Genomic DNA, 14,654 nt, shown 5'->3' on the forward strand with positions numbered 1-14,654 from the left:
CGTTAATCCCCTTGTCGTGGACGAGAGGATGCTGAGTGCCAGGACCTTTGCCTCCGAAGCCTCGCTCTACGGCCTACTTAGAATTAGTTCGTCTAGGCAACGAGCATGGCCTTAATGCCTGCGCTCTAATTACGCGCACATTCCGTAATTTCATGCAGATTACGGGGGAGGGTGCACGTGTGCGGTTATTTGCGGCCGCGTGGATGCGACCGCAAATCTACATATTTTCAGAGCTCTTCGCGTCAGCTTTAATTCCTTCCCGGGGATTCCTTCGCGATTGCGGATTGCAGTTGCACCTACGTAGCCGGGACACCTACAAGTAAACTGCTCCCTGGAAAATTGCACGCGCGACCCGGCCGCACCTTCAGCACCTTTGCCGGAGCTTAGGAATGAACGATGGAATTAGATCCGGTGTGCTTTTTCCCCTTCGACTCCGCCGCAACACTTGCAGACCTAACCCGCTCCTTTTGCCCTACCTTCGAACCATTCCACAACTCCAACCAGATGGATCCATCGTTTCTCTACTTTGCTTCGCCACAGAAGCATCTGTTGGCCAAGTTTATCAGGAGAAAGTGCCGCGCATCGAGCCTGTCTCATCCGTCTGCAAACTGTTTGCTCGAATAAGCTCGTGGAGCACGGTTCAAAGGGCGGGGGACCTCGAATTTCCCACGATAGGATTTCACAGATCCAAAAAGGGGACCACGGCAGAGGCGGAAAAACGAATGGGACGGACCGTGTCTCAGGCACGTTCGAACCTCTCAATCTCCTTCCGCCGCGCGACAAAATCGAAGAAGGCTGTGCGCAGTGTGCATCCTCCAGCAAGGAAATCACCCATCACCCCAAAGCCCTATCGAGCTCCAACAGCGACGGCGCATCTCCAAACCGTGCGTGTAATTTCCAAGTCTGATACGAGGCGAGGGTGCGAACGAAAATCAGAGTTCGACAGGACGATAGCTCGCGTTGATACTTAGTTGTGGAATTTTTCAACGGCGCGATTTACCTCGCGTTCCTCCGCACAGACACGACCTATCTACGTACACATTTGCAGCTGCACGCTGCATGAAACTTTGCCTGGAGAGCGTACGTTGAATGCATCTCGCGTCAGCTTTCCGCTGCAGCCTGCGCGGATTATCGTGGCGTTACGAGTTGCATCCGCAACCTTGCGCCGCGCCGCGCGGGCTGCGATATAATGGGCGGGAGAGAGGATTCAAAGGGCACCCGTTATTGTCGCACCCTTTTCACGCTAACTTTTTCCAATGGCGGCCGAGGAACAAGACTCTAAACTTTAGAGTTCAGAGTTTAGACTCTTTAGAGGCTAACGCTCGTTTCTTTGGCGGCTGGAAGCACAAGCGCACCGAGTATCGTTCAAGAAAGGAAACGTTTACACTTTCGATCTGCATCGCCGATGATTTATTCTCAGTGAAAGGTGTAAAGATTGCTTTCATTTGTATTTCACCGAAAGTGATCGGAGAACAAAGCACAGCTAAATCATCCGCGATCCAAAAGCACGTGTGAAATGATGAATTCCGTCTTACTATCACCGCTGTAAAGTAACGCACTGTAAAGTAGGTAGGTAAATCTAGTAAATAATTAGAACACGCGCCCCTTCGCGACAGCTTACCTGTGCCAGTCGCGCGAGCGAATCTTTAATCTTTTGGACTACAACGAAATGAAATTCACGACGCGTACGTAACGTCACTATCGAATTTTAGCTGCGTACAAGGAATCCCCTGGGTCTTTCTAATCTTCGGTCTCTCGACTCGTTTTTAACGTTTCCCAGCCGAGCCTCGTGAGCGTAGAAAAATACTTGTCCTTATGAAAGAGCGTGTTTTACGAGGGTAGCTCGCTTTTAATTCCGCTGGAAATGGGACTGTTTATTACGGCGCGGCGCGTTGTGCCGTGCGGTTTATACGGTGTCGCGGCAGTTCGTATTGCTGGTATGCTTGAGAAAGCGAAAGCGAAAGCTTGAGGGGGAACTGACGGGAAAGACGATCCATGGCTTAGGCGCTTAGGCTCGTGTTTAACGAGCTCATCGTTTCGCAACAATTGCGGTGCTCCCTGGCGAAACGTCGTCGGCGCGGCGCGGCGAGTTAATTAAAAGCGGCCGAGAGGTTGCCATCGACACGGGGGAATTCAGAGAGATACGAGGGAGAAGGGAGCCAGGGCAAACGCCTCGGGAGATCTGCAAAACATTTCGCGGGGAGCGCAGCCCGACCACAATTGCTGCGCGCTTCTGGAAACTTCCCCCTGGAACCTGTTGATGCCACTTCTACCCCATGTTTTTTCGCGCCCCCTGCTCCCTTCCCAGCCACTGACAAGCACGCTTTCCTCGAAACCGCGATGATATTCTGCCCCGGCTACCTGACCAACCAGCCTTTATTATTCCTTCGCCAACCACGCTCCTCTGCGAAACTTACATTACCTCTGCTCAGGGATTGTAACCCGCTCGGAGCCGGTTACTAGTAATATAAGACAGTCTAGTCCAGACAGCCACTTAAGGGGACTAGGCAGTCAGATCGCTCGAAAATCAAATATTTTTTGCAAATTAATTACAAGGAGATGAATACAAATTGTGACTAGTACTTTTGGGTAATGTTTCTTAATACTATAAACGGTAAAAAAAATTATTTGAATAATATATACATACGTATGACAGCGCTACAGTTGCCTTATATATATACATGTGTTTTTTATGGAGCCGCTGGAATTTTGCAGTGATTCTGGCCGTAAGAAATTGAATTTTCAAATATCCTTTGAAATTGATACTTTGCTCTGAACCCCATTTTACCCTGAATCTATTGGAAAAGAAAAAAAAATCAAAATTATAAAACGGCAAATTTTAAAGAAACTTGATTGTTCGCCAGAGAAAAGAGCCATTTCATTTTTTTTTTGTCAAAGCAGAAGTTTTCATAGACTTACGCGTAGGTTTAGGTCGTAACTAGACATGTTTCACATATGCTGAATTTTTTTTCAAATCGACTTGTATCTCCGTTTTTTCGCAATCACTGCAAAACGAAAAGGAAATATGATTCCGAGAAAAACGCGTTTAAAGTTTCGAAAGAGGAATTAGTCTACCTACGTGCGCGCAGAAACGGTTTATGGCGCGCTCGACCTTTTCGCCTGTAAAATCTTTAATTTTGCGAATTTTAAAATAAACCAAACGGGATTTTACTCGGGAAGGATGGTACTTTCGAAAAATACAACAACAACAAAAAATCAAGTTTCCGACTGCCTAGTTCCCTTAGGGGGTACTCTTCTCCTTAGTTTTATTTCAAATCTTGAGTATTTTTTAGTTAAACTAGACTCTCTGATAATTCAGAGCAATGATTTTCGCGAGACTCGTGGCAACGGACGCACCAGCGAAAATTAATGGCGGCTAATGCGTATTAGGTACTCTTATCCTGCTTTCGATAAACAGAGTAATTAATGAACGACAGCGCCGCGTTGCCCGGCAAAACGTTAATTAATTTGATTTCTACGTTTTCGGAGGGCCGCGCCGCGCCGCATCGAGGAGCTTGTTGTAGAAGTTGCATCAGTTAATTACATCTAACTAGATTAAGGGGAGGATCGCGCGCGTCCCGCGAGTGTCACAGGCCAACGGTGCGCACGGGCTAACGAGCAACAGCGGCAAAGTTCCCGGGAGCGAAACGAATTTCTGGATCAACCTCGCCGGGCTGGTCAGCGATCGGCGAGCATCGCGAACAACGCAGCGTATTTCCAGCCGACCGTCTCGTTTCCTTTACTATCGCGAGTCGGGACGAACACGTAATCTTTTAGACACGTTTCCCCCAAATTTCTGGGAGCTAACAGGCGAGGGTCCGTTCCAGGCGACATCAGCCTTCCACCGGATTAAACTATTCTCGTCCCCGAGGCAACGGTGCAGAGGGTGGGGGGAGGGGTGTATATTTGGAGAGACGCGAGGCTGCAGTGGATTAAGTATTTTCATTCCCCGGGAAAAAGGAAAAAGGAGAAAGAAAGAAAGAAAGAAAGAAAAGGGAAGAGGGATTCTCCTATCTTTCTTCCCCGGTGCTTGACGGGGGAGACAATTTTTTCCGCTGGCCGTCGCGCGGATCTTGCTTAATCGCCCTTCCCCGTTCCCAGGCATCTCCCTCAAGCATTTCCCTCGCTGCAGCCTATTTATCAACGTCCACCGTACTGGCCACCGGCGGATAAATAATTTCCCTCAGTCCTGCGGCTGATTTTCGTCTCCTTCCTCTCGGCGCGGCGCACGCATGATCGATAGTTCCCGGGATCGGACCTTCTCTTCAAACAGCCAAAGATCGCGGTCTGCTTTGAAGCTTTTCAAAGCCCTTTCTCGCGACCATCGACGAGTAATTATTCAGTATCGACGTAGCGATTGTGTGCCAGTGGCGAGGTAAAGTTTATAGGGGAGCTCGAAATGTCTGCTAATAGTTTAATGGTCAGAGGAAAATTGCGCGCGCGCGCGGCGCTGACACTTTATCTCGCTGGTTATTGGCCCTTTAGTAGTAGCTCCTTCGCGAGAGTCGTTTGAAACTAAAGTTCGATAGGCGAACCTGGTCGCCTCTTGCCCCTTTGGCGGAAGGAAATTTAATCGTCGTGGCCGAACGTAAAGGTGGGCAATTAGGAAATCGTTTCGCGGTCCCTGTGGATTTTTCAGCGAAGCTTCGGGCTACTCAGAGGAATGATTGATAATGGGGAAAGAATAGCTTGAGAACGAGACGACGCTCCTCGACGACGACGACGACGACGACGATTAGGGACGCGGGGAAAATTGGTGGGATGCGTTGGCGGTAGCTGGAGAATCCGCTGGATCTTATCAGAGTAATCGCTCAGCCGTCAATTTATCAAGCGGCTGTGCACGCTTGCAATTCGCTGATAAATAATTCCCTCGGCTGGCGATGGATGCTTTGAAATATTGCCTTGTTGGATGGTTTGATAGCGTTTCGCGGCGAGACGAGGCTCCTCTCCGCGTCTCGTCCACGATCCATCTGTTACAAGGAAAGAGCTTTAAACATTTACGGTCATGCTCGAAACTCGATCCTGTAAATGCTCGATGCTTGTAACTAGAGTGTGTCAGGGATGTCTTCTTAAATCCCTCGACTTGAAGAATGGCTACCCGGTTCCCCAGATAACCGTGGGCATTAGAGTTTCTGCCCCAGGAGTTCTGCTTCGCGGCCGTTCCCTCAAGTTCAAGCGAGTCTCGAAATTCAGGCCACCGTTCTCTCAAGCTAATCGCAATTTTTGCACTCGTTCTAGTTTTCTCCGCTCGCTTAACGAGGCGAGTAACCAGATCCTCTGTAATCACCTGGACCGAAGTTACGTCTAATTCAGCCTCTTAAACCGACGAAACGCAACGAAACGTGCCGTCGCGAGGAGGAGCAGGCGTTGACCAAAGATAATTAACCTTAATCGGTGACTCAGTCGATTATGTCACCGAGCTGTCCTTCTTCCATTCTCGCCAAGGCCGCGTTCAATTCCGAAGGGAAGCGTAAGCCTACTTACTGGTAACGCGAGGTTCGCGGTCGAAATTTTCTCCAGAGATAGTAACTAGAGATATAACGCGGAGGAATACCGGGGAAAGCGTGGCGGAGCGCGAATTCTGGCGAGGGCGGAATTTGGTCCGCGTGTTCCTAGAAATAAAATCAAACCCCGCTCTTCGACGAGGCCCTTCCGATCGGCTGTTCGCGTTCCGCCGCGCCGGCTTATATATATAGCGGCGGTCTGCTCTTTTTCGTTGGCGGAGGGAACAGCAGCACGGGCAACGTCAATATACACCCGCGTCGTTACGTTCATGCGCGTCACTCGCGCGTATGCCACTCACATATTGACGGCGGGGGTTGGATTTGAGTGTCTCGCGAGAATCGGTCGACGAATGCATATTCGTCTTGATGGGAAACGGAAGGACTCGGAGCGTAGCCGCGTTCGCGGATGCGTGAGCTTTTTATATAATTGGCAGGGAAGGCTGAATACGGGCGTGGGCCCAGTGGGCGCGGAATGCCGCGCCGCTGTCAAGTGAATAGATCGGGACTGAACGAGGCGAACAATCCGTGCGCAGGCTGGTTTACCTATTGTTACTTCTTTCTATGAATACGTAGCGCTCCCCTGTTTATGGCAACTGGTCCCTAACTCCGCAAATCTGCCCACGAGTAATCTCTAATGACGAGTGCGCTGCATGTTTTTTGGAAATTTTGGTAAGAAAGAAGCGGCTTGACGTTCCACTCGGCTGCGGGAATTGAGAGGCATCCGCTAAAAAGCACTAACAAAAACACGCCCCCGCGTTTCGCAAGTCGAGGCAAGTAATGCCGCGGACCTTTTGCCATCATTACACGGTTAGCTCCCGTCTCGTTCGTGACTGGAATACCCATTACTCTAAGCAGGAAGCAAGCTGGCCGCCCACGAGCAAAAAATACGACGGCTCGATATTGGGGGAGGGTCGATTCACCTGCTTTGTCTATTCGCTGGAGCCTCTGCTTCGGAGGGAGCATCGAATACTTAATGGGTTACGTTATTTTCTCTAATCGTGGCGTTAACAAGCAAGGTAGAACGGAAGATGCAGCTGCGAGCTCTCCTACGAGATAGTCTACACTAGCTCAACCCTTCGTGATCACAAATTGGTCGCATTAGTTTTTAATCTTTTAACTTTTCATTAATAATTCTAAAAAAACTCACCAAATTTTTAAATTTTAATATTAAGAAAAGAAAAAATTGTCTGGGGTGCGATAATATATTTGGAGATAGCTTGAATAGTGCTGAATTTAAAGTACAGAGAGTAAGTAACCGATCTCTGCTGCTATAGTGCGGCGTATATCTCGCGACTTGCTGTGTCGGTAATGTTGGTACTTACGTGCTCTCTAATATACCTCACACCCGGTGTAATCACACAAGGTTAACAAGTCCCGCAATAGGAATCTAAAGGGACAACCTGCTCGCACCGATAACAGAAGCATCGATTGAGCGCTTGAACGGCACACGAGGCGACTAGCCCAGCCGCGATCAGCGATCCTTGTGGAAAGGGTCGCGGCAGCATCGGCGCGTAAGAGAATCGCTCACGATCAAGCGAGCATCGCACCTCCACGAATTTTCCACGGCTGATCGGGCAAGGGTGGCCTGTGTGGCAGGCCTGGCAGGTGTACCTGTTGGCCAGACGTGATCCAGCGGGCGTGCATGCGCGGACAGGGGGCTGCAAACAGTTTACAGTTTACAATCACGCCATTCCGCACGAGGATCGACAATGGCAATCGACAGATCGCCGCGCATCATCGGTGTGTGCGTTGAGAGGTCCGGCTCTTTTAGACCGCTGCGCCAGCATAATAAAAGAATCTTGAGCGATTTTATACGGGCGCGTTTCCGCTAGTTTTACAGCGCAAAGCTACCCGACTGTCGCGTCGATCGGGTGGTGGGGTTTAGCGAGCGAGTCCCAAGCCAATAATGCGTTTGCACCGTGTACACGAGTCCACGTATAATGCATCAGTGGATCCTGTAGCCGTAATACGTGCATTACGCGCATTGCATTACGCATATGACCGCGAGTACGTGACGTGGGTTATAGCGATTCTTGCCATTTCGCCGCGCTCATTACCAAATTACCGGTAATTCCATCCACTTTGTCGTGCAGAAGCATTATTCGTGTTCCACCCTGTCCACTAGCACCCGATATTTCCAGCCGTTTTGGATAAACGCGAAAACACCGTCCAGACACAGGCAACGGGAAGAATCGACCCTCTGCGACAAGCGTACGCCGCTACATTATTCGCCCGTCGCTGTACTCGCATAGAATCCTACCCCCGCGAGAGCGGCATTGTGCGCGAGGCTTTATCGTCGTCCTTCAACGCCGTGCACCCTCTAATTGCTCGCTGGCTTACGTGTCGCGCAGCTGAGAATGTAATCGAACACGAAATTCTTTAACGGAGCAACTATTCGCACCCTCGAAGGGGTGTAGGATGATTCAAAGATACCCTTACGGCCCTTGCACCTTCGCGCCGGGGTCACACGACCCCCGGCGATCGATCGTGGTCCACTGTGGCGACCAAAGCGGTAACCGATACTAGAGCCACCCTGTACATCGATCCCCTTTTCTCTGCAACGTGGCGAAAGTAAAGGGGCGGATGGAGCATGAAATTCAAATCACTCGAAGCGTACTCGACGATCGATTCTCGAAAAATGATCCTCGGCCAGGGGCCGAATTTCTTTCGTCAAAAATTGAGGGCCGATTATATCGCGCTTTCATCCACCTTCCACGTAGCTTAAGCTAAATTCCTTTGAAACGCCCTCGAGGACCGAATCTTTTGAGAAACGTAACTGCTCCCGCGAGCAAAGCAACTCTGATTAAGCGGTCTTGACGCGCGGGGGTGTTTCCTCGCTCGAGCGTCAGGAAAATTTGGAAATTCTCCCCGTTTGGCATTTGAATGGGCTGTTCGGTTAATTGCAGGGCGAGGATCTAGGGGAGCCGTGCAAAGAATAAAACTCGTGCATGTAAATCAGCTCCTGGTGTACAGGGCACCGTATGCTGAACGCGAGCTTGCTCGTAAGTTCCGAGTTGCTGGCCGGAGAACTTTAAATTCTATCGGTAACTTTGCATTGCTTGTTAAGAGTGCCCATCTCCCGTATATTCTCCTTTGAAAAGTATCTTGGATCTCGATTCCAAAATTTAGTAAGCTTCGAAGAGGCATCCCCAGTGGTTCGTTCATTCATCCAAAGCCGCTTTAATTCTAATTTGGCTAACACGCCTCCTGGTTTACGTAAACCGTGAGTGGTGTTGGCGGCTGACGTCTGACCAAAGCACGACCACTGCTACTGACGCCTTTCAGTCGATCCAGCCAGCATCAAGCACCGATGGGTACAACGTAATGGCGCAGAGAAGGAGCAGCTCGCTAGCCGACGCGACGGACTCACGGAGACAAAGTTTATGCAAGTGAACGCGCTCTGAATGCCTCCGGTAATTGAATCTAATTCTTATTCCTCGGACGTGTGTCGCGTAAAGACCGTAAGCCTCGTGGAACAGCAAACTCGGGCGTACTTAGGTACTACTTCCTCTCCCTCTAGCTGTTGTTCCCGTTCCCTCGTTCCCAAGCTCACCCACTCCAACTTTCGTCTCGCCGTACTCTGTCGTTGCGTTTCCTCTGATTCTTTTCGCTGCTGGCGATGCCTTGTTACTCCTTTGGGAGTTTGCGAGAATATCGAGCAATCCATCTTTTCTTTCCACCACGCACTAGTTCCGTAGCACTGGAGTCTCTGGCATCTTCTTTGGAAAAGTTTCGCCTGTCAGTGTGCAGCAACGTTGTCTTATTCTTGCCGCTTCCTGGCCGGAATAGGTCGATTCATCAGCAGGGCCTCATTAGCTAATTCGTTGATTCGCTTATTTGTTCCGCTCAGCCGAAAGGTCGTGATCCTCGGCCATTGCGGAAAACCGTCTGACAAACGCGATCCACGGTGGACACCCACGTTCCACAATTAAAATGCTAATTCCCATTAATGGGCTGATCGCTGCCGCCCCGTGTTGTTTCGGAAAGTCCACTGCATCCACGAGGCATCCGGGATCGTTCGTCATTGTCGAAATGACGAGGTTTCGTGCTCGAGGGGAACCGCACGCACCGCGCGCTTTCGCGGTAACACGGCCCCCGTGGCAATATTTCTCCCCGGGATTTGTTTTACGAGCGCCGCGCGTTTTATTGTAAATTTCATTCCCACTGTTAAATAACAATCGGATCGAATAACAGAATGGCGTTTTCGTTTGTTCGCGTGAAATTCAACTAAAAGTTTTCGAGCTACCCTTTGTGCTGGGTTGCCAACGGCAAGGGGGTGGGGTGAAACGAAAAATCGTTAAGGGAGATCGAGTTGACGACGAAGCGACGCGGCCCAAGACGAACGGAGCATAAAACGGTCAGATATCCGTGGAAAAGCGACGGAAGGAAGGCGGGGAGGCTGGGGATGGAAATGAAAGAGCACGACGCGACGGCCGCGGCGCAGCGTTCTTTCAATTCCCTCCCGTCGCGAATCTCTTCCCGCGATGCGTTCTCTTCATTTACCCCCTATCCCTTAGACCTTAGACTTTGGACGAACCAACTGTTTGACCAACAAGATCGAATCTACGACGTGAGCTCGTTATTCCCGAGATCAAGCTGCTGAGATAACCGATAAGGGATTTGAATGCCGTGGAGCTTGGAAAATGCAGAGCGTTAGATTTACGGTCTCCAAGGAGGTGCAGTCGTAGGTGCAGCTGGTTGTTAGATGGCCAGTGATCCGAGCACTTTCTGCTTTCTGCTTTCTGCTATCTGCTTTCTGCGTGACAGAGCCGTTGACGGATAGTTACAGGCACCTTCGATCACATCTCTCACCGGGGGTAATAGTTTCTCTTGGCTCTCTGCCGCGCAGCTTTACGTAACGCCGAAAGCTTTCTACCCCTTGGTGCCTCGCGAGCATTTTAGCATTCAGGACGCATACACCGACGCGCGATCTCGTTATTCCCCTCTCCTCCTCCTTTCACCGGCAGCTTTGTGCGGCTTTTTTTCGAGATGCTCCGAGTGACGGAGTGGAATACACCCCAAGCTACGATTCCGCTGCTCCTCTATAACGAGATTCTCCTGCAATTTTTAGGATTCCTCCAGCGCTGCGAGTCGGCCGCGAAACAGTCGGGAAATAACAGAGCCTAGAAACCGTCGAAATCATTCTTTATTGTTCCATATTTATACACATAATAAGCATACCTACGATTATATCGTATTAGGTACTAATAGGTTGTATTATATATAGATTTATTTATAATATCGAGCAATTCTGTACAATAAATAAAGACTCTAGAGCATTTTAAACATAACATGGCGTAATTACTTCACGATTCCCATCCAAGTGTACAATAATTCAACGAGTTCCCCGTATGTATACCGTGATCGTCGAGTGACTCGATACGAGGATATACATATATACAGAACACGAGTTTCTTTCTTTAATTTGTCAAATGAATGGTAACAGCCCCCCGTTTATCGTTTCTAACGTGTACGGCTTTCCGGTCCATCGAACAACTCGCCCTACACTCAAACGCATTCGTTTGCTTTCGTAAATACCGAGGAAACACGTAACGCGAGATAAAGCTGCACCACATCATCCGTTTTGGCATCCCCCACGGATAATGTGCCGACTCGTATACAAAATTCAACTATACGTGTAGAAAAATGGATAAGAGCGAGATTTTTAAAATACAAATTTTTACGTTCAGGGGTTCGTATAAAAAGGCATACGAGGAGACGCAAAACTGGCAGAATTCAAAGCTCCCTCTGCGTTTATATAAAAAGATCGCCTCAACGAATCTCGATAAGTATAAAAGGATACGTTGAGCGTGCGCGAATTTCACTGACAACGGGAAGCGAGTGCGATTGAGTCGACCACACGGCCACTCGATTCGAGCGAGCCGAACCATGTCCAACGATAACTTCCAACTATTTTACAATCGTACAACGCTGCTCCCCCTCGAAATAGAACTCCCGCTAACGTAGCTTATTTAAAGTCGAAACTCCTTTATCCTAAACGAGGCTCGAGACAGAAGAAGGGTGTACAGGATAAATCGTGATATAATCGTTGCGCGTTTCGAATACTTTTGCCGACAAACACTCATGTGGGAGAGGTTCAACTCCTTGGATCTCCGGTAAACATCGACGCACGCGACCGTTTACCGTTTAACTTTCAGGTGTTCGCGACGATACGCTCGTTCGACGTTGTCCTTGGACGAGTTAGAGCGGATGAACCTTACTACGATCGGCTACGGGGATCGTTGTCGTCGCAGAATCGACGCGAATCACCACGATCGTTACTATTGTCTTCTTAAATCCACGAACCGAGGATACATATACAACATGCACTTCTATCTAACGTGACTAATGTTCGCGAGATGCTGGAATTATCTTCCGCGCGCCGCGATTAACTCTTTCAGCCCCATTCCATTCAAGTCCCCTTCTTACGAATAATAGTAACCATCGCGCTGATATGTTTCGCCGTGTAACGATGACGCGGAAAGGCGCGGAAACAAAAGCGGAATGCAAGATGAATGTGTTTCGTTCTCCGTGTAAGCCAGAAAGTAAAACAAGATACGCGCAGGTGACAATAAGGTGCTCCGAACGATCGACGATCCAGATGATCCGAAAGAGTTAATCGTGACGAATTTGAACACGCGAATTGCCCGTTCGCTTTGCAGTCGAGGCCCGAGCGGACTCGAGGGGCAGGCAATTTCTTGGAGGAGTGGAAGAATTGGAAGGCCGCGAGATCTACGTGACTCGGGACTAAACGAAAGGATGCACCGTGCCAACGGCTGGATTCCGTCCCCGTGGAGAACGACATTATCGCGAGGGACAGGAATTCGCGATAATTGTGTCGGAGCGATGTATGTATTGTACACGGCTCGCTCGCCCTGGGTCCATCGGGGCGCACCAACGAATTCTATGGCTCCGTCCGAGATTCTTATTACGATTACGCCGAACAGACTCGGGCGGGCATCGTGGAACGGGCGCGATACGCGAAATCGTTAAATGCGTTGCCAATTAAGAGCATTCTTCCGCGATGAAAAGGAGGGCCCGTGGTAAGGGGGTCCTCGTATCGACTGCGTGGCTAACGCTTACTCTACGCGAAAGGGAGGTTCGGAGATTTTGCTGCGGTGGGTGGTGACCCGGAAGGTAGATCAAGAACGAGGAAGAGGAGAGTATGTTTGACCAAGAGTTTCTTTTGCGATTAGCTAACGATTTCCCTGGTGAACTCGATTTTGCCCCCGTTCCGCGACTACCATTGCCAGGAGCCGAAGAGGACGCTGCAGGACAGCACGCCCATCAGGGTCAGCCATCCGATCAAACCGAAGGATCCTCTTCTCCAGGCAGCGCTGTTCATGCAGGTCTCTTGGATGCTGACGATCTTGAGGCCACGGCGTCCGAGCAGATTGTGCACGCCGCGCTTGTCGCTCTTCTGCAGGATGTGCTCCCGCGAGAGCAGAAGAGAGTAGAGCTGATTGCCCGGGCTGCGGGAGCAGAAGGTCAGCACCATGTCCGAGGACACGGCTTTCATCACGTGCACGTTGCCAGAGAACTGGTTGTACTGCCTCTCCGCCAGCGTACCTGTTGGCATCACCAACACCATGCGAATTAGTCAGGGAAGCTTGGAAACTCTGAAGCGAGAAAGGCTGGATATGTTTTTCTTTTTGGCTATCACTTTGCTTTTGTAATTCCTATGTAATTCCTCGGCAGCCACGGAAAAAGAGGGCCTCGGGCGACGGGACTCGAACAGCTACCCTCCGAGGTCTCTTATTCCGGGCCTATGTATATGTATGTAGGTCGATTTCGATTTACAACTTGTTGGCTACAGTTATTCCCGATCCTTCCTCTGACTAACTTGTCGAACAGGCGAAACCGCCTGGTCACGTGCCCTTAAACGCTCGCGTACGCTGAAATGGCGTGGAATCGGGGCTCGTCGAGCTGTTCGCGATTCAGAGCAAATCACCAGCGGAAATCAGCGAATCGGCCTGATTATTCTCTACGACGACTGGGAATGCCAGCATGCTCCCGTTGGAAACCTGTCGCATTACGCGCCATTATATCGTTGACGATGCACTTACGCGGCTGATTAGGAATACGCGGAGACAGAATTATGGATCGTCACGGATGGTTTATGCGTACTGTGAAGCGTCGCGTCGCGGTTCCGCGATTCCGCGATTCCGCGATTCTTTCCTCTTTCAAACGCACAGAATCGTTGCAATTGGATCTTTTGTGCTAGTTTAGGGATGGCCCTGCAGCCGCGCATCGCTGCTAACATGATTATTAGTTTGGAAAATGATTGTCACGCGTCCAGAACGTGCCAGTGGCAATAACGTTGATGGCGTGGCGTATGCGTTCGTTCGCAATATTATAGCTCCGCCGAAAACCGTTTCGCTGTGTAAATGGTCGCTAGCTCGGAGATATTGACGTTTAATCGCACGAAATTAATTGTATCCACGGTTCGGCCATTTGAAATTCTGGTCGAGGTCGTGAGACAATGTGCATTTGAATTTCACGTCGCTCCGAGCGATCAACCATCCTTTATTACATTCCCTCGAATTCGATTGACTTCTTTCCCATGCACGCGTCCACCGACCAGCGGCAGATGTTACAGTTACACAAATACCATTCCGACGAGGGACGAGCAATTGCTAAGAAATAAACTGCATTTAATAATATCACCGGTAATACCTACTATGCCTGCGAGAACCTCCAACGTCATAGCCCACCCCCTTAAAGCCCCTTACCTTCAACCGATCGATGCAATTTATTCCCATAGCCCAACGAAGGCTCCTTTATGTTCCATCCACGAAACCGCCAGAGACTAGAGCGTCGAGCGTTCTCGCGGCTCGAAAGCCACGCGAACGATCATAATTCGAAAGGACAAATTTCACGTTCAGACCGGAGGGCGGGAGCGGAGGGAGTCGGGCTTGAAAGGAGCTTCGAGAGATCTCGATCCGCGGTCGCATTGTGCGAGCGTTCCTGCCATCCGTCCGCTGCTATCGCCCCGAAGAATGGGACCACGGAATTAAAAAAAGGGCAGGGTAAGGGGCTTTTGAAAAATTATTCTCCGCGCCGCGCCGTAATTGCATAACCCGGCTTCGACGATGCGGCGATGCGGCGATGCGGCCACGCGGCCATCTCGCTGACAGTTAGCCGATAATC

The 14,654-nt window shown here is 50.0% G+C and overlaps 1 protein-coding gene across 2 annotated transcripts in view; it reads right to left on the bottom strand.

The window, feature by feature from the left end:
- Positions 1–10,632: 10,632 nt before the first annotated feature.
- LOC143376191 (uncharacterized) overlaps positions 10,633–14,654 on the bottom strand; it is a 42,188-nt gene continuing 38,166 nt past the window's right edge. For both annotated transcript variants that reach the window (XM_076826157.1, XM_076826156.1), the window contains exon 4: positions 10,633–13,073. In XM_076826157.1, the coding sequence (XP_076682272.1) occupies positions 12,745–13,073 (329 nt within the window). In that variant the 3' untranslated portion in view covers positions 10,633–12,744. The remainder of the gene's footprint in view (positions 13,074–14,654) is intronic.

The sequence above is a fragment of the Andrena cerasifolii genome, chromosome 14 (assembly GCF_050908995.1).
Source record: "Andrena cerasifolii isolate SP2316 chromosome 14, iyAndCera1_principal, whole genome shotgun sequence".
Lineage (NCBI taxonomy): Eukaryota > Metazoa > Arthropoda > Insecta > Hymenoptera > Andrenidae > Andrena > Andrena cerasifolii.